Raw genomic sequence first — 19,267 nt, 5'->3', positions numbered from 1 at the left:
AGTATGTCAGATTAATTACTTTTATTAATTAGAAAATTATTTTATCTCATAATATTTTCTAAATTATAGTATCTTAATTTTACTCATCCTTTACCCTAGGTGACATTGTACGTTACAAATGCCTCCCAGGATTCACATTGATGGGACCAGAGATTTTGATATGCCGGCTTGGAACTCACTTGCTGTTTGAAGATCCTCCTCCAACCTGTGAAGGTAAAGTCATTTCTGGGTGACTGTAATGTATATATTTCATAAATACACACAATTCAGTGATGTGACCGCCTGCATCTCTACTTCTACAATAAATTTGAGGTCTAAAGATCCATATACTGTACATTGCAAGGTAATCGGGAATGAGCATTCCTAGGAACGTTCGTTTCACAACAATCTTACAATCTAAGCAGACTGCCAATCACCCTATGAATGAGCGAAGCACTCATTCATTGTTTGAAGTAATCGTTTGTGCTACCCAAAAAATCATTGTTCTCAGCAGCGGAACATCCTCCGATAACAGGACCTGCATTGCTGAGAATAATGGCAGCCTACATGCATTGAACAAGTAGCTGATTGATGTTTAGTACCACTGATTGACTCAAGTAAATGGAACTTTAGTTCCAATCATGATTGTGCACTCTTCTAAATGATTCTGCATGGTAAACCCTTTCTAATTGCAACACTATTCAGTGATGGCATTCACACTCAGTGGTTTGCTGATCTAAAAATCCAATTTTCAGCATTTTTAAAAATATGTAAATGCAATAGTAGATAGTCGTTACATTTTAGTTGAAATTAGCATGAAATTGTAGAATTGCAAGCATTACTAACGCATGTACAGCCACATGGATATCTACAACCGAACAGTTTTCCATATTACTAGCCAAAACTTTTGGTCTGTGTATAGCAAACAGATTGCTGTATAGTAATGGACAAGATATGGAAAATATAACATACCTCTGTCTCTATAATGCTAAGTATAGATGAGCATATTTAAAGGGAACCTGTCACCCCGTTTTTTCGGTATGAGATAAAAATACTGTTAAATAGGGCCTGAGCTATGCATTACAATAGTGTATTTTGTGGACCCCGATTCCCCACCTATGCTGCCGAAATACGTTACCAAAGTAGTCGTTTTCGCCTGTCAATCAGGCTGGTCAGGTCAAAAGGGCGTGGTGTCTTCCCCCAGATTTTGCGTAGTTTTCCGTTGGTGGCCTAGTGGTGTGCGCATGCCCAAGGTCCAGAATCCTCTGCCAGGGGATTGAAAAGAGCGCGCTGTTCGTTATTTCATTGGTGATCGGTGGGCGCGGCCATCTTCCTTTGGCCGCGCGTGCGCAGAAGCGGCGCTCTGCTGGCCGCGGCTTCAGGAAAATGGCCGCGCGTGCGCAGATGGATATCGCGGCGGCCATTTTCCTGAAGCCGCGGCCAGCAGAGCGACGCTTCTGCGCACGCGCGGCCAAAGGAAGATGGCCGCGCCCACCGATCACCAATGAAATAACGAACAGCGCGCTCTTTTCAATCCCCTGGCAGAGGATTCTGGACCTTGGGCATGCGCACACCACTACACCACCAACGGAAAACTACGCAAAATCTGGGGGAAGACACCACGCCCTTTTGACCAGACCACGACTACTTTGGTAACGTATTTCGGCAGCATAGGTGGGGAATCGGGGTCCACAAACTACACTATTGCAATGCACAGCTCAGGCCCTATTTAACAGTATTTTTATCTCATACCGAAAAAACGGGGTGACAGGTGCCCTTTAAAAAAAGCATCTGTTTTTCATCTAGAAAAATAGAACATTTTTCATTCATACAGTGCAGACCAAAAGTTTGGACACACCTTCTCATTTAAAGATTGTTCTGTATTTTCATGACTATGAAAATTGTGCATTCACACTAAAGGCATCAAAACTATTAATTAACACATGTGGAATTATATACTTAACAAAAAAGTGTGAAACAACTGAAATTAAGTCTTATATTCTAGGTTCTTCAAAGTAGCCACCTTTTGCTTTGATGACTGCTTTGCACACTCTTGGCATTCTCTTGATGAGCTTCAAGAGGTAGTCACCGGGAATGGTCTTCCAACAATCTTGAAGGAGTTTCCAGAGATGCTTAGCACTTGTTGTCCCTTTTGCCTTCACTCTGCGGTCCAGCTCACTCCAAACCATCTCGATTGGGTTCAGGTCTGGTGACTGTGGAGGCCAGGTCATGTGGTATAGCACCCCATCACTCTCCTTCTTGGTCAAATAGCCCTTACACAGCCTGGAGGTGTGTTTGGGGTCATTGTCCTGTTGAAAAATAAATGATGGTCCAACTAAACGCAAACCATATGCCTTCTGCTTGTGGTTTCCTAGCAGCTATTTTACCATGAAGGCCTGCTGCACAAAGTCTCTTCTTAACAGTTGTTGTAGAGATGTGTCTGCTGCTAGAACTCTGTGTGGCATTGACCTGGTCTCTAATCTGAGCTGCTGTTAACCTGCGATTTCTGAGGCTGGTGACTCGGATAAACTTATCCTCAGAAGCAGAGGTGACTCTTGGTCTTCCTTTCCTGGGATGGTCCTCACGTGAGCCAGTTTCTTTGTAGCAATTGATGGTTTTTGCCACTGCACATGGGGACACTTTCAAAGTTTGCCCAATTTTCCGGACGGACTGACCTTCATTTCTTAAAGTAATGATGGCCACTCGTTTTTCTTTACTTAGCTGCTTTTTTTCTTGCCATAATACAAATTTTAAGTCTATTCAGTAGGACTATCAGCTGTGTATCCACCAGACTTCTCCACAACAGAACTGATTGTCCCAACCCCATTTATAAGGCAAGAAATCCCACTTATTAAACCTGACAGGGCACACCTGTGAAGTGAAAACCATTCCTGGTGAAAACCTCTTGAAGCTCATCAAGAGAATGCCAAGAGTATGCAAAGCAGTCATCAAAGCATATATATTCCACATGTGTTAATTCATAGTTTTGATGCCTTCAGTGTGAATGTACAATTTTCATAGTCATGAAAATACAGAATAATCTTTAAATGAGAAGGTGTGTCCAAACTTTTGGTCTGCACTGTATGAATGAAAAATGTTCTATTTTTCTAGATGAAAAACAGATGCTTTTTTTTTCTCTATTAAAAACTGAAATATATTTGTAAAAATCAGATGTTATATGCTTTATCTGTATGGGAAAACAAGGAACGAATCAGACCATAAAGTCCAATGCAAAGAAATTGGTGAAAAAAATAGAAAATGTTATGAACATTCAGGTGATAACTTGAAAAACAGAACAGTGCAGGATAATGTATAAAAACAGTAATAAAAGCAAGGGGCACACACCTAGACAATAGCAGACCAGTGTCCAGACTAAAGAGAGGTTATATACACATTGAATTGAGAACAAATAATCTAGAGTCCATGTCAAAAAAATGCCATGCACATAGTACTCTCTTAAGCTGATGTCACTATTAAGTTTTTAAGACCAAAATGTGTGGCCAAAAAGGTGCCAAAAAAGTGCAAATGCAGGTGCAGGTAGGGTTTGCCATAGTATTGCAGAGCTGATGGTCTTTATTCTCAAGTGAAGGGGCTATGCACTATGCCCTATTTGAATATCAATATGTGGCACATAATCATCAGCAGGGGGTCATGCATTCTGTGGCATATAAGTCCCAAGTGTAGCCTTATTGATTATTTGTGGTCAGTGCCACCACAGGGACTAAGAGCACTAAATATATAAGTATTAAGATGGTTAGACTTGCGTATGAGGCTTCCTTGTGCGGGTGGTGTCCACCCCGACACATGTTTCGGCTCCACCACCTTTGTCAGAGGGGATCTACAACCGAACAGTTTTCCACATCACTAGCCATAACTTTGTCTGTCTATAGCAAATAGATTGCTATATAGTAATGTAAAAGATATGGCAAATATAACATACCTCTGTCTCTGTAAGGCTAAGTTCAGAGGAGCGTATAAAGAAAGCAGCGGGTTTTTCATCTAGAAAGAAATAGAACATTTTTCATTCATATGGCATTCACTTTTATGCATATGAAATTTATAACAGTAAAAACAGATATCTCTATTAATAATTGCAATATAGTTGTAAAAATCAGATGTTATGTGGTTTATCCGAATGGGACCTTTTTTTTTTTTCTTTGCAAATACCGGCACATAAACTTGAATGGATCAGATTCATTCGAAATCCAACATTTTTTTCAAGAGGACATAGTCAGTGAAAAGTAATGATCATCTGAACAGCCAATTTGACTCATATTGGTGCAGTCCGTGTGAAGTCAGTTTTTTCGACAATTGGATGAATGTAGCTTAAGGGAGAAGACTAGGGTTGAGCGAAACGGGTCGTTCATTTTCAAAAGTCGCCGACTTTTGGCAAAGTCGGCGTCTCATGAAACCGAGCCGATCCCAGCGTTGCATCGGCCATGCGGTACGCGACTTTCGCGCCAAAGTCGCGTTTCAATGACGCGAAAAGCGCCATTTCTCAGCCAATGAAGGTGAACGCAGAGTGTGGGCAGCGTGATGACATAGGTCCTGGTCCCCACCATCTTAGAGAAGGGCATTGCAGTGATTGGCTTGCAGTCTGCGGCGTCACAGGGGCTATAAAGGGGCGTTCCCGCCGACCGCCATCTCACTGCTGCTGATCTGAGCTTAGGGAGAGGTTGCTGCCGCTTCATTAGAAGCAGGGAGAGCGTTAGGCAGGGTCCATTAACCACCAAACCGCTTGTGCTGTAGCGATTTCCACTGTCCAACACCACCTTCGGTGTGCAGGGACAGTGGAAGCTACATTTTTTTTTTCCTCAGCGCTGTAGCTCATTGGGCTGCCCTAGAAGGCTCCCTGATAGCTGTATTGCTGTGTGTATGCCACTGTGCAAACCAACTGCTTTTTTCAAAGCACATATCCTCTTGTTCCTTCCTTTCTGCACAGCTATCTTTTTGGTTTGTCCACACTTTTTATTTAATTTGTGCATCAGTCCACTCCTTATTGCTGCCTGCCATACCTGGCTGAGATTACTGCAGGGAGATAGTAATTGTAGTCCCTGTTTTTTTTTGTTTTTTTTTTGTGGGAGATTAAAATTGGCATTTCTGCTAGAGTGCCATCCCTGTGTGTGCCATCTCTCACTCAGTGGGCCATAGAAAGCCTATTAATTTTTTTGCTTGATTTGGGTTCTAAAATCTACCTGAAAAAAAATCACTACATCAATCAGTGGGAGATTAATATTGCCCTTTCTGCTTGTGTGCCACTCCTGACTCCTGTGTGTGCCATCTCTCACTCAGTGGGCCATAGAAAGCCTATTTATTTTTTATTATTTTGTTTCTAAAGTCTCCCTGAAAAAGAAAAAAAAAATAAAACAGTGGGAGATTAATATTGCCCTTTCTGCTTGTGCGCCACTCCTGACTCCTGTGTGTGCCATCTCTCACTCAGTGGGCCATAGAAAGCCTATTTATTTTTTATTATTTTGTTTCTAAAGTCTCCCTGAAAAAGAAAAAAAAAATAAAACAGTGGGAGATTAATATTGCCCTTTCTGCTTGTGTGCCACTCCTGACTCCTGTGTGTGCCATCTCTCACTCAGTGGGCCATAGAAAGCCTATTTATTTTTTATTATTTTGTTTCTAAAGTCTCCCTGAAAAAGAAAAAAAAAAGAAAACAGTGGGAGATTAATATTGCCCTTTCTGCTTGTGCGCCACTCCTGACTCCTGTGTGTGCCATCTCTCACTCAGTGGGCCATAGAAAGCCTATTTATTTTTTATTATTTTGTTTCTAAAGTCTCCCTGAAAAAAATAAATAAAATAAAACAGTGGGAGATTAATATTGCCCTTTCTGCTTGTGTGCCACTCCTGACTCCTGTGTGTGCCATCTCTCACTCAGTGGGCCATAGAAAGCCTATTTATTTTTTATTATTTTGTTTCTAAAGTCTCCCTGAAAAAGAAAAAAAAAATAAAACAGTGGGAGATTAATATTGCCCCTTCTGCTTGTGCACCACTCCTGACTCCTGTGTGTGCCATCTCTCACTCAGTGGGCCATAGAAAGCCTATTTATTTTTTATTATTTTGTTTCTAAAGTCTCCCTGAAAAAGAAAAAAAAAAGAAAACAGTGGGAGATTAATATTGCCCTTTCTGCTTGTGTGCCACTCCTGAGTCCTGTGTGTGCCATCTCTCACTCAGTGGGCCATAGAAAGCCTATTAATTTTTTTGCTTGATTTGGGTTCTAAAATCTACCTGAAAAAAAAACACTACATCAATCAGTGGGAGAAAAATATTGGCCTCAGTCAGGGCTTGTGTGCCACTCCTGACTCCTGTGTGTGCCATCTCTCACTCAGTGGGCCATAGAAAGCCTATTAATTTTTTTGCTTGATTTGGGTTCTAAAATCTACCTGAAAAAAAAACACTACATCAATCAGTGGGAGAAAAATATTGGCCTCAGTCAGGGCTTGTGTGCCACTCCTGACTCCTGTGTGTGCCATCTCTCACTCAGTGGGCTGTTGTGGATTCTGTTGGTGGGCTCCCTCTGGTGGTTACTGCTGGTACTGGGTGACTTTGGTGGGTTGCGGCCTTTGGTTTCCACCTGTCCATCAGAGGCTGGGTGTTTCCTATTTTACCTGGCCTTTCTGTCATTTCCCTTGCCGGCTATCAATGTGTTCAGATGTGCTCTGTTTGGTTCCTGCCTACCTGCTCCCAGATCTTTCAGGATAAGCTAAGTGCTGATTTTCAGTTGTTTGGGTTTTTGGTCCAGCTTGCTTAGAATGTCTCTATGCTAGCTGGTTGCTCTAGTGGACTGAGGTTCTCCCCATGTGCCATGAGTTGGCACATGGGTTCTTGTAATCTCAGGATGGTTTTTTTGATTAGGGTTTTTTGCTGACCGCTCAGTCCCCTTTTGTATCATTCTGCTTTCTAGTTTTTAGCGGGCCTCTATTTGCTAAAGCTATATACATCATCTCTATGTGTGTGCCTTCCTCTCATTTCACCGTCAATACATGTGGGGGGCAACTATACCTTTGGGGTTAATTCCTCTGGAGGCAAGTGAGGTCTTGTTTTCTCTGCAGTACTAGTTAGCTCTTAGGCTGGTGCGTGGCGTCTAGAACCAACGTAGGCATGCTCCCTGGCTATCTCTAGTTGCGTTTGTCAGGCGTAGGGCAGCGGTCAGCCCAGGTTCCATCACCCTAGAGCTCGTCCGATATTTGTTATATTTTGCTTGTCCTGTGCTATCCCTAGCCATTGGGGATTCATGACAGTGGGCCATAGAAAGCCTATTAATTTTTTTGCTTGATTTGGGTTCTAAAATCTACCTGAAAAAAAATCACTACATCAATCAGTGGGAGATTAATATTGCCCTTTCTGCTTGTGCGCCACTCCTGACTCCTGTGTGTGCCATCTCTCACTCAGTGGGCCATAGAAAGCCTATTTATTTTTTATTATTTTGTTTCTAAAGTCTCCCTGAAAAAGAAAAAAAAAATAAAACAGTGGGAGATTAATATTGCCCTTTCTGCTTGTGCGCCACTCCTGACTCCTGTGTGTGCCATCTCTCACTCAGTGGGCCATAGAAAGCCTATTTATTTTTTTGCTTGATTTGGGTTCTAAAATCTACCTGAAAAAAAAACACTGCATCAATCAGTGGGAGAAAAATATTGGCCTCAGTCAGGGCTTGTGTGCCACTCCTGACTCCTGTGTGTGCCATCTCTCACTCAGTGGGCCATAGAAAGCCTATTAATTTTTTTGCTTGATTTGGGTTCTAAAATCTACCTGAAAAAAAAACACTACATCAATCAGTGGGAGAAAAATATTGGCCTCAGTCAGGGCTTGTGTGCCACTCCTGACTCCTGTGTGTGCCATCTCTCACTCAGTGGGCCATAGAAAGCCTATTAATTTTTTTGCTTGATTTGGGTTCTAAAATCTACCTGAAAAAAAATCACTACATCAATCAGTGGGAGATTAATATTGCCCTTTCTGCTTGTGTGCCACTCCTGACTCCTGTGTGTGCCATCTCTCACTCAGTGGGCCATAGAAAGCCTATTTATTTTTTATTATTTTGTTTCTAAAGTCTCCCTGAAAAAGAAAAAAAAAATAAAACAGTGGGAGATTAATATTTCCCTTTCTGCTTGTGTGCCACTCCTGACTCCTGTGTGTGCCATCTCTCACTCAGTGGGCCATAGAAAGCCTATTTATTTTTTATTATTTTGTTTCTAAAGTCTCCCTGAAAAAGAAAAAAAAAATAAAACAGTGGGAGATTAATATTGCCCTTTCTGCTTGTGCGCCACTCCTGACTCCTGTGTGTGCCATCTCTCACTCAGTGGGCCATAGAAAGCCTATTTATTTTTTATTATTTTGTTTCTAAAGTCTCCCTGAAAAAGAAAAAAAAAAAGAAAACAGTGGGAGATTAATATTGACATTTGTGCTTGAGTGACAGTCCTGCGTGTGTGGCATCTCTGTGATTTGGTGCCACAGAAAACAGAGTGTGTAACATTGTGCCTGATTTTCCTTGTGGTCTCACCAACCTGTTAAGGGATATTGAAATCATACTGAAGTTATAGCTCACCGTGTAAGTTGTTTGACAGCAACAAATAAAGTTACTTTGGTTAAGTTTTTAAAACAATGAGGAAGTCTGGTGCAAGAGGTCGTCGTGGCCGTGGGTGTTCATTGTCAGCTGGTAATGATGGTAGTGGTAGTGGAGCATCAGGTGGTCGTGGGGATAAAAATATTCCACCTAAGTCTGGAGCTGTGGAGCCAGTTTCGTCGTCTGGCTACACAAGGCCTCGAACGCTCTCTTTTCTGGGAGTAGGAAAACCGCTTTTAAAGGCGGAGCAGCAACAGCAAGTTTTGGCTTACATTGCAGACTCAGCCTCTAGCTCTTTTGCCTCCTCTTCTGAAACTGGTAAATGTAAAAGCAGCGCGTCGCTTGTGGATGTTCACGGTCAGGGACAAGTCGCTTCCTTGTCCTCTTCAGCAAAAACTACAACAAGAGAGAAGGATGCAGCAGGCGACACAACGGGTTACTCCATGTAGCTCTTTACACATACCGTCCCAGGCTTAGAAAGTGAAACACTTAACAGGCCATGCCCATTACAAGTAGATTCTGACATGGAGTGCACTGATGCACAGCCACAGCCAGAGTACTATGCTGCTCCTTTGACTCAGACCACCACATTGCCCTCTCAGGGTACTGATCCACAATCAGACCCTGATGAGACTATGTTGCCCCGCCACGAACGCTATACCACCGACCGACACAGTGACACAGACGAAGTTGCACACGAGCTCGAAGAGGAGGTAATAGATGACCCAGTTGTTGACCCCGATTGGCAGCCATTGGGGGAACAGGGTGCAGGCGGCAGTAGTTCAGAAGCGGAGGTGGAGGAGGGGCCGCAGCAGGCATCAACATGGCAACAGGTTCCATCTACCGTGCCCGTATCTGGCCCAAAACGCGTGTCAAAGCCAAAACCTGTTGGAGGACAGCGTGGCCATCCGGTTAAAGCTCAGTCTGCAATCCCTGAAAAGGGATCCGAGGCTAGGAAGAGTGCAGTCTGGCATTTTTTTAAACAACATCCAATTGATCAGCGCAAAGTCATCTGTCAAAAATGTTCAACTAGCTTAAGCAGAGGTCAGAATCTGAAAAGTCTAAATACTAGTTGCATGCATAGACACTTAACCACCATGCATTTTCAAGCCTGGACTAACTACCCAACGTCCCTTAAGGTTGTAGCACCCTCGGCCAATGAAGCTAGTCAGCAACGCAACATCCCTTCCGTCACTGTAAGGCCACCATTTTCCGCACCACCGGCAGTATCTGTGCAGGTTTCTTTGCCAGCCAAAAGCAGTCAGGGTCAGGGAATCACCAGTTTTGTAGGAGGAAATATTGTATCTAGGGCACCGGCGGGAAACAATACCGTCTCCAACCGTCTCTCAGTCTGCCATGTCCACCGGCACACCCGAAAGTTCCACGATCTCCAGCTCTCCAGTCCAGCTCACCCTACATGAGACTCTGGTTAGAAAAAGGAAGTACTTATCCTCGCATCCGCGTACACAGGGTTTTAACGCCCACATAGCTAGACTAATCTCGTTAGAGATGATGCCCTACCGGTTAGTTGAAAGCGAAGCTTTCAAAGCCCTGATGGAGTACGCTGAACCACGATACGAGCTACCCAGTCGACACTTTTTTTCAAGAAAAGCCATCCCAGCCCTGCACCAGCATGTTAAACAGCGCATCGTCCATGCACTCAGGCAATCTGTGAGTACAAAGGTGCACCTGACTACAGACGCATGGACCAGTAGGCATGGCCAGGGACGTTATGTGTCCATCACGGCACACTGGGTGAATGTGGTGGATGCAGGGTCCACAGGGGACATCAATTTCGGGACATTGTGCCTAGCCCACGGTCTAGGAAACAGTTGGCTGTAGGCGTTCGCACCCCCTCCTCCTCCTCGTCCTCCTGCAGAAGCTACAGCTCTTCCACAGACCGCAGTTGGCCAACCACTCCATCGGCAGATGACACTGTTGCACACCAGTTGTCCCATTATGGGCCAGCTACTGGCAAGCGTCAGCAGGCTGTATTGGCTATGAAGTGTTTGGGCGACAACAGACACACCGCGGAAGTTCTGTCCGAGTTCTTGCAACAAGAAGCACAGTCGTGGCTGGGCACAGTAGATCTTGAGGCAGGCAAGGTAGTGAGTGATAACGGAAGGAATTTCATGGCTGCCATCTCCCTTTCCCAACTGAAACACATTCCTTGCCTGGCTCACACCTTAAACCTGGTGGTGCAGTGCTTATTGAAAACTTATCCTGGTTTCTCCGACCTGCTCCTCAAAGTGCGTGGACTTTGCTCACATATCCGACGTTCGCCTGTACACTCCAGCCGTATGCAGACCTATCAGCGGTCTTTGAACCTTCCCCAGCATCGCCTAATCATAGACTTTGCAACAAGGTGGAACTCAACACTGCACATGCTTCAGAGACTGTGCCAACAGAGGCGGGCTGTTATGTTTTTGTGGGAGGATACACATACACGGGCAGGCAGTAGGATGGCAGACATGGAGTTGTCAGGTGTGCAGTGGTCGAAGATACAAGACATATGTCAAGTCCTTCAGTGTTTTGAGGAATGCACACTGCTGGTTAGTGCAGACAACGCCATAATAAGCATGAGCATCCCCCTAATGCGTCTGCTGATGCAAAGTTTGACGCACATAAAGGATCAGGCGTCTGCACCAGAGGAAGAGGAAAGCCTTGATGACAGTCAGCCATTGTCTGGTCAGGGCAGTGTACAGGACGAGGCAGCGGGCGAAGAGGAGGTGGAGGACGAGGAGGATGATGGGGATGAGTATATTTTTAATGCGGAACCTTTCCCGGGGGCACTGGAAATTGGTTGCGTGGCAAGGCCGGGTTCTGGTTTTTTGAGGGACACAAGTGACGTAGATTTGCCTGAAACTGCCCCTCAACCAATCACAACCGGAGATTTGACAACTGGAACTTTGGCCCACATGGCGGATTATGCCTTATGTATCCTAAAAAGGGACACACGCATTACGAAAATGATGAACGGTGACGATTACTGGTTGGCCTGCCTCCTTGATCCACGCTATGAAGGCAAATTGCAAAATATTATGCCACATGAGAACTTGGAACTAATATTAGCAACCAAACAATCAGCTCTTGTTGACCGTTTGCTTCAGGCATTCCCAGCACACAGCGCACAGCGCACGTGATCGTTCTCACACGAGCTCCAGGGGGCAGCAGACTAGGAGTGTTAGGGGTGCACACATCAGAAGTGGCGTTGGACAGAGGGGTTTTCTGACCAGGTTGTGGAGTGATTTTGCTATGACCGCAGACAGGACAGGTACTGCTGCATCAATTGAAAGTGACAGGCGACAACATTTGTCCAGTATGGTTACTAACTATTTTTCATCCCTTATCGATGTTATCCCTCAACCGTCATTCCCATTTGATTACTGGGCATCAAAATTAGACACCTGTCCAGAATTGGCAGAATATGCATTGCAGGAGCTTGCTTGCCCGGCAGCAAGTGTCCTATCAGAAAGAGTATTCAGTGCTGCAGGTTCAATATTAACCGAAAAAAGGACTCGTCTGGCTACCCAAAATGTTGACGATCTAACATTCATTAAAATGAACCACAACTGGATTTCGAAATCTTTTGCCCCACCTTGCCCGGGCGACACCTAGCTTTCCTATGAAAAGCTCTTGCCTGTGGACTACTGTGAATTACTTTTCTAATGTCTAATTTTCTGCAGCTGATTGTCCAGCATACGACATGTTTACACCTCCCTAAATGGCCAAACTCTCCACACGGGGCCGTGGTATCGCGACTTGGCGCAAGCACCCGTGAGACTGCTGTTTGTCTGAAGAGGTGGGTGTGCTCGCTTTTGGTCGACGGCATTGCTACTGGGTCCCTCATAGTACAATAAAGTGTCTCTGGCGGTGGTGGTGCGCACCCAACGTCAGACACACTGTTGTAACATGAGGGGCCCTGGGCCTGTACCGCCGGCCACAAGAGAGTTCACCCACCCCCAGGTCAAACATTGCTCTACCACTTCCACAGTTATCTCTCACACTTCCACCAATGTTTAGTCTATGCGCTGACATCCTTCCATACCTGCCACTGACAATACCATTGTGTTGACATGTATGATGGTACTTAACATAGTCAGGGGCAGTGTCCTCTATTTACCACAGTAAATACTTTGCGCTAAATTAGTAGGTCTGAAACAACGCAGAGGATCCCACCCCTGAACCTAATGATTGCACCCTTTAGTGTTTTTGTTTTGTTTTAATGCGAGACATTCACATTTAATTGTTGTTTTTGACTACTAACTGGCAGACACTCATTACAATCGGCCTCCGTTGACCAGACCACTGCTGCCCGTGTACCCCTGGAACCAATTATAAAGTGCCTCCAGCCAGCCCATTTTATTGTGTTAGGCCTTCGAAGCCTGTCTGCGGTCCCTCCTACCACTAGGCCTCCACTGACCAGACCACTGCTGCCCGTGTACCCCTGGAACCAATTATAAAGTGCCTCCAGCCAGCCCATTTTATTGTGTTAGGCCTTCGAAGCCTGTCTGCGGTCCCTCCTTCCACTAGGCCTCCACTGACCAGACCACTGCTGCCCGTGTACCCCTGGAACCAATTATAAAGTGCCTCCAGCCAGCCCATTTTATTGTGTTAGGCCTTCGAAGCCTGTCTGCGGTCCCTCCTTCCACTAGGCCTCCACTGACCAGACCACTGCTGCCCGTGTACCCCTGGAACCAATTATAAAGTGCCTCCAGCCAGCCCATTTTATTGTGTTAGGCCTTCAAAGCCTGTCTGCGGTCCCTCCTTCCACTAGGACTCCACTGACAAGACCACTGCTGCCCGTGTACCCCTGGAACCAATTATAAAGTGCCTCCAGCCAGCCCATTTTATTGTGTTAGGCCTTCGAAGCCTGTCTGCGGTCCCTCCTTCCACTAGGACTCCACTGACCAGACCACTGCTGCCCGTGTACCCCTGGAACCAATTATAAAGTGCATAGAGCCTATTTTTTTATTTTATTTAATATTAATAAAGCCAGGATGGACTACGATGTACCACGCTATGAGCTACCCAGTTGACAATTCTTTTGCGAGAAAAGCCATCCCACCCCTCCACCAGCATGTTAAAGACCGCATTGTCCTTGCATTCTGTCAATCTGTGAGTCCAAAGGTACACCTGACAACAGACACATGGACCTGTAGGCATGGCCACGGAAGGTTACGTGTCCTTTGTGGCTCAATGGGTTAATGTATTGGATGCATGGTCCACACAGGGGACAGCCTGCTAAGTCTGTCTGCAGTCCCTAATTCAAGTTGTCCTCAACTGAATAAAGCTGAGCTTCTACCTTCTGGCTCTGATTAACTGCTGTTTTTAAACAAATTTGTGGTTCTGGCCTACTAACGGTGTCTGCCCCTCCCTGGTGTTGTCCTCAACTGAATAAAGCTGAGCTTCTACCTTCTGGCTCTGATTAAGTGCTGTGGTTTTAAAAATTGGTGGTTAGGGCCTACTAACGGTGTCTGCCCCTGCCTGGTGTTGTCCTCAACTAAATAAAGCTGAGCTTCTACCTTCTGGCTCTGATTAACTGCTGTTTTTAAACAAATTAGTGGTTCTGGCCTACTAACGGTGTCTGCCCCTGCCTGGTGTTGTCCTCAACTGAATAAAGCTGAGCTTCTACCTTCTGGCTCTGATTAACTGCTGTTTTTAAACAAATTGGTGGTTCCGGCCTACTAACGGTGTCTGCCCCTGCCTGGTGTTGTCCTCAACTGAATAAAGCTGAGCTTCTACCTTCTGGCTCTGATTAACTGCTGTTTTTAAACAAATTGGTGGTTCCGGCCTACTAACGGTGTCTGCCCCTGCCTGGTGTTGTCCTCAACTGAATAAAGCTGAGCTTCTACCTTCTGGCTCTGATTAACTGCTGTTTTTAAACAAATTTGTGGTTCCGGCCTACTAACGGTGTCTGCCCCTCCCTGGTGTTGTCCTCAACTGAATAAAGCTGAGCTTCTACCTTCTGGCTCTGATTAACTGCTGTTTTTAAACAAATTGGTGGTTCCGGCCTACTAAGGGTGTCTGCCCCTGCCTGGTGTTGTCCTCAACTGAATAAAGCTGAGCTTCTACCTTCTGGCTCTGATTAACTGCTGTTTTTAAACAAATTGGTGGTTCCAGCCTACTAACGGTGTCTGCCCCTCCCTGGTGTTGTCCTCAACTGAATAAAGCTGAGCTTCTACCTTCTGGCTCTGATTAAGTGCTGTGTTTTTAAAAATTGGTGGTTAGGGCCTACTAACGGTGTTTGCCCCCCCCCTGGTGTTGTCCTCAACTGAATAAAGCTGAGCTTCTACCTTCTGGTTCTTATTAAGCTTTTTTTTTTTTTTTTTTAAATTGCTGGATGGGGCCTAATACCTCTGTTTGCTGCTCCCTGGTGTTTGTCCTCAACTGAATAAAGCTGAGCTTCTACCTTCTGGCTCTGATTAAGTGCTGTGTTTTAAAAAAATGGTGTTTAGGGCCTACTAACGGTGTCTGCCCCTGCCTGGTGTTTGTCCTCAACTGAATACAGCTGAGCTTCTACCTTCTGGCTTTTGGCCTATAGTATCAGATATTAAACTGCATTTGGCCTACTGGTGTGGTTGGGCCCTTGAAAAAGTGTTTGCTGCTCTTGGGTTTGCTACTCCACTGAACAAAGCAATGCCGCCTGGTTAATCCTGTTACCAATTTTGAACTGCATTTAGCCTAATTTATTCTTTGGCCCTATATCTGTTTCCTCCTCATCCTGCCCATTGCCCAGCCACTGCTAGATGAGTCTGCTGGTACATTGACCTAGACCACTACATTCCCCTTGCACTCTACACAGCCAGAATCTGACCCTGCTGAAAGTAAGGTTCCCCTTCCCGCATGTTATACCACCTTACACAGGGACAAAGAGGAAGGTGCAGATGAAAGTGCAGGTTCCTTCATCAGGTGGGGGGGGCATACTCGTTGGCGACGTCACTAACACAGGGCCCCTCAGAGTACGCAAAAGTGTCGCTGCTGGTGGGAGGCGCCCCCACCATGCAAACAAACCGCCATACTTTGAGGGGCCCTGTGCCAGTGCCAATGCGAACGAGTGGGCCCCCCCTGCTTGCTCAGGATCACAGCACTCGCAACGTTGAAATACTTACCTCTCCCTGCTCCACTGCCGTGACGTAGTCCACGTTTCCTGGGCCCATTAAAACCTTGAACCAGCCCTACCCCCAACAACTTTTGCCAAATGACCCCCAAGTTCCAATGCCCAACTATTATTATAAAGTTAATTAAGATTGACAAGCTTCAGAAACAAGAATGGATGTTTTTGGCATTAAAATGGGCACTGTAGGTGTTTTCCTGGCCTCCACTCACTGCCGACTATGCTTCCCCATTGACTTGCATTGGGTTTCGTGTTTCGGTCGATCCCCGACTTTTAGCGACAATCGGCCGACTGCACTCGACTCGACTCTGGACAAAATCGGGTTTCCCAAAACCCGACTCGATCTTAAAAAAATGAAAGTCGCTCAACCCTAGAGAAGACTGTGTTGTTCCATTTCTCAGAAAAAATGCTGTATTTTGCCACATTCGATATGATCACATTACTTTAGTTTGAACACTAGCTATACAACACATTTTGCTAAACTTCTGTTTAGGAGAACAATATAACAGTATTAATGGAACAAATACTATAAAAATCTAACAATCTAACACCACTACAGCAAAGAAACAATACAGTTCTGACCAAGGTCAGTAGTAATAACTGGCAAATCTAGCAGATCTTTGAGGTAGCTAAGTTTTGTGGTCCCGTGAGGACCTAAAGTAGGTAAATGTGTTAGGTTTTTCACCTGGAGCATGCCCAATCTTTTGCTCATACCCATCAATATCATCATTCTTTGTGCTGAATAGTGTTGCAGATTTCAGCTTTCAGCAGAATCATCAGCAGTGAGATATTGTGGGAGAATAAGTTGTTTTACTTGGGATATACAGAAACCATTATCTTTATCATCAACAACATTGAGAATACAAATGACTGACACACACAGAACTTAGAGGTCATACATTATAGTCTAGAAGAGCACCACACATTAAAGGTAGCCTGTCAGAAGCATTAATCCTGCCTAACCATTACTGTGACTGTATAGCCTTTTATAGTATAAGTCAGGTGGTCACTTCATGACCTCAAAGTGCTGCTTCAGCAGCCAGAAATCGCGTTTTGACATTTAGTCTGGAAGTGCACTGGGACATGATGACGTACTGTATCCCAGAACCCTCTCCTGGTTGATTGACAGGTTGATACACTGGCCACTGACATATTAATCAGCTAAAAGAGGGTGCTTCTAGTTTGGCAATACAGTGGAGACTAAGGAGCTATAAGTGATTCGTCATGTCCCAATGTATTTCCAAACTGAACTTGAAAACGCAATTTCTCTCTGCTAAAGCAGCATTTTGTGGTCATAAAGGGATCAATAGTCCTAACTTTCTAAAGGTTACACTGTCGTGTTAATGGTTTGGAGATGTTAAAGATTTCTGACAAGTTCTCTTTAACATCTTAATGCAGCGCATCTGCTATTCGCTCAATACATTCTCAGCATAAGTATGTTCCCTGGGGAAGCAGATGATGCGAAACGCACCTTGTTGAGGTGGTGTGCCGTGTTCTTTGAACCTATTAATGGTAATATCCTGTTTTGACATGCTTTTATCGGCCATTGTATAAAAAATGGTTACATAAGTTGTCTGCACTATAGAATTGATCATGTAATTGAAACTATCATATATCTTTATTACTGCTGTTACTTTACTCTCATTAATGATGGTAGTTCTCTTATTTTTATTCGAATTTAGAACTGTATATGTACTAAACTAATCAGTATTTTAGAATTACTAGTGTTTCAGTATCTCCAAAAAACATTCCATTTATGTTGTTTAGATGTTGTATATATAACTTACAGACCAGGGATGGGATATGTATAATAACTTGGATTGTTGTGTAACACCTATACATGTTCTATTTCCATATCCTTATACATAGGGAATTTGGTTCATGTTATACTCTGACACCACTACAGCATATGACCAGGGATCAAATTTTGAACCACATTTATTTTTTGTATTATGTTTTTATCTGACCCCCCAAAAATGTTGTAATTTTAAAGCTTTTTTTCAACTCTTATCTTTCTCCTGTGTATAAGCCTGCAGCTGTTGTTGTTACTAAATGAACTATACTGTGTATGTAAATAGTGTTATGTGTATTTTCTACAACAGTGCTTTGTCCAGCAAATGAGATCCTAACCGATTCTACCGGAGTAATTCTCAGCCAGAGTTATCCTGGCACGTATCCTCAATTCCAGACATGTTCCTGGCTTATCAAAGTTGAAGCTGGATACAATGTGACACTGACAGTGGAATACTTTCTCAGTGAAAAGCAGTATGATGAATTTGACATTTTTGATGGTGAGATGACATTAAGTTTAAAGTCAAGTTCACATTTAATGTTAAGTTATTTGTTCAAATTAAAGTGGCACGTGCCACAGATAATATCATTGTATATGTTGTGAAAGCAGATCAGATGTGATGTATGGATTCCAGATTCTCCAAATAATAAAGATGGCATTTGTGATGGGTCAAACAATAGCCATTAATGTAGTGGATCTGGTATTTTTGATGGCATGAATAGTGCAGTCAGCAGCACTATTTTTACTGTCTAAAATACCAGCAATCCAATGGAAATGTTAAAAGGCTTTCGATTTTGCTTTCATGGTTTTTTTCCAAATGTATGCCATTATATGAATAGAGTCTTAGATGTTCAGTTGCTAAGACTAAGAAACTATGCCGCCACTTACATTGTCTTCTGCTGAGTTAGGCAAAAAGTTTCAGAGGAAAGTTAAACCCTTGGAAAGCCGTATAAAAATAAAATATAGAACAGTCTCAAGAAGAAGTCATTATTCATAGTTTCAAAGAGATATGAATCAGAATTGTGACTTCTTTGTAGGTTTCGAATGCTATTTAAAATACTATTCTTGGAACTTCTTAAACAGAAAACATTTATAAAGTGGCTGTCTATAACGTCTGCTTTTACATGGAAGGTTTCAGCGACATAGTGCAAAGTAGGGATCGATCGCAATATTCCAAACGCATTCATTGAAAGGCAACTACTAAATTGTAGAATAAATATAAGGAATCATACCTGTCCATTGCATTTACAGTGCCAATTATGAACCATTTAATTAAAATAACTAATATATATATATTTCATTATAAAACAAACCTGAACAATGCAAATAATATATGTATAGTTCGTCATCAACTACATCTATATATGCTGAACATATCCCATTAGGGAGACTATTCGGAAAGAACGCGGAAACCAGTTGAAGAAAAAAATAAACTACATGGTCATAAAAGATAATGAGAGCTTAGTAGCATATTAAAAACCTTTATTAGGAAAAACAGTTTGAGTTCAATAATGAAAGATGGGTGCACACACGACACGAGGTAGTCAAAAAGGTAAAAAGTGACTGAAAGATAGATTGACCGAAAAAAAAATGGAAATAAGAACGATACCTATAATTATACATATTATGCAGCAACAGGATAAATGTAGGTATGTAAATACGATAATAAGTAGCTGTGCGCACAATATGTACCATATCAAAGGACTCCCAGATATACAGATAATGAATCCAGTAAGATATATCCGAATGGATTGATTACATATGCAACTGACTGATTCCTCATACAGCTGGAATTACGCAACGGTGATTGCTC

General features: G+C 43.5%; 1 protein-coding gene and 1 long non-coding RNA gene across 3 annotated transcripts in view; one reads left to right on the top strand and one right to left on the bottom strand.

The window, feature by feature from the left end:
* CSMD2 (CUB and Sushi multiple domains 2) overlaps nucleotides 1-19,267 on the top strand; it is a 1,405,803-nt gene that overhangs the window by 1,310,000 nt on the left and 76,536 nt on the right. For both annotated transcript variants that reach the window (XM_077296071.1, XM_077296070.1), the window contains 2 exons: nucleotides 100-213; nucleotides 17,765-17,953. In XM_077296071.1, coding sequence (XP_077152186.1) covers nucleotides 100-213; nucleotides 17,765-17,953 — 303 coding nt within the window. The remainder of the gene's footprint in view (nucleotides 1-99; nucleotides 214-17,764; nucleotides 17,954-19,267) is intronic.
* LOC143816093 (uncharacterized) lies at nucleotides 92-18,401 on the bottom strand. The gene is made up of 3 exons (XR_013223886.1): nucleotides 18,343-18,401; nucleotides 3,920-3,978; nucleotides 92-205 (listed from the first exon to the last, which is right to left on the bottom strand). It is a non-coding gene; the product is annotated as an uncharacterized LOC143816093 (long non-coding RNA).

The sequence above is a fragment of the Ranitomeya variabilis genome, chromosome 3 (assembly GCF_051348905.1).
Source record: "Ranitomeya variabilis isolate aRanVar5 chromosome 3, aRanVar5.hap1, whole genome shotgun sequence".
Taxonomy (NCBI): Eukaryota; Metazoa; Chordata; class Amphibia; order Anura; family Dendrobatidae; genus Ranitomeya; species Ranitomeya variabilis.
This window is presented reverse-complemented; position numbering and strand designations above follow the sequence as displayed.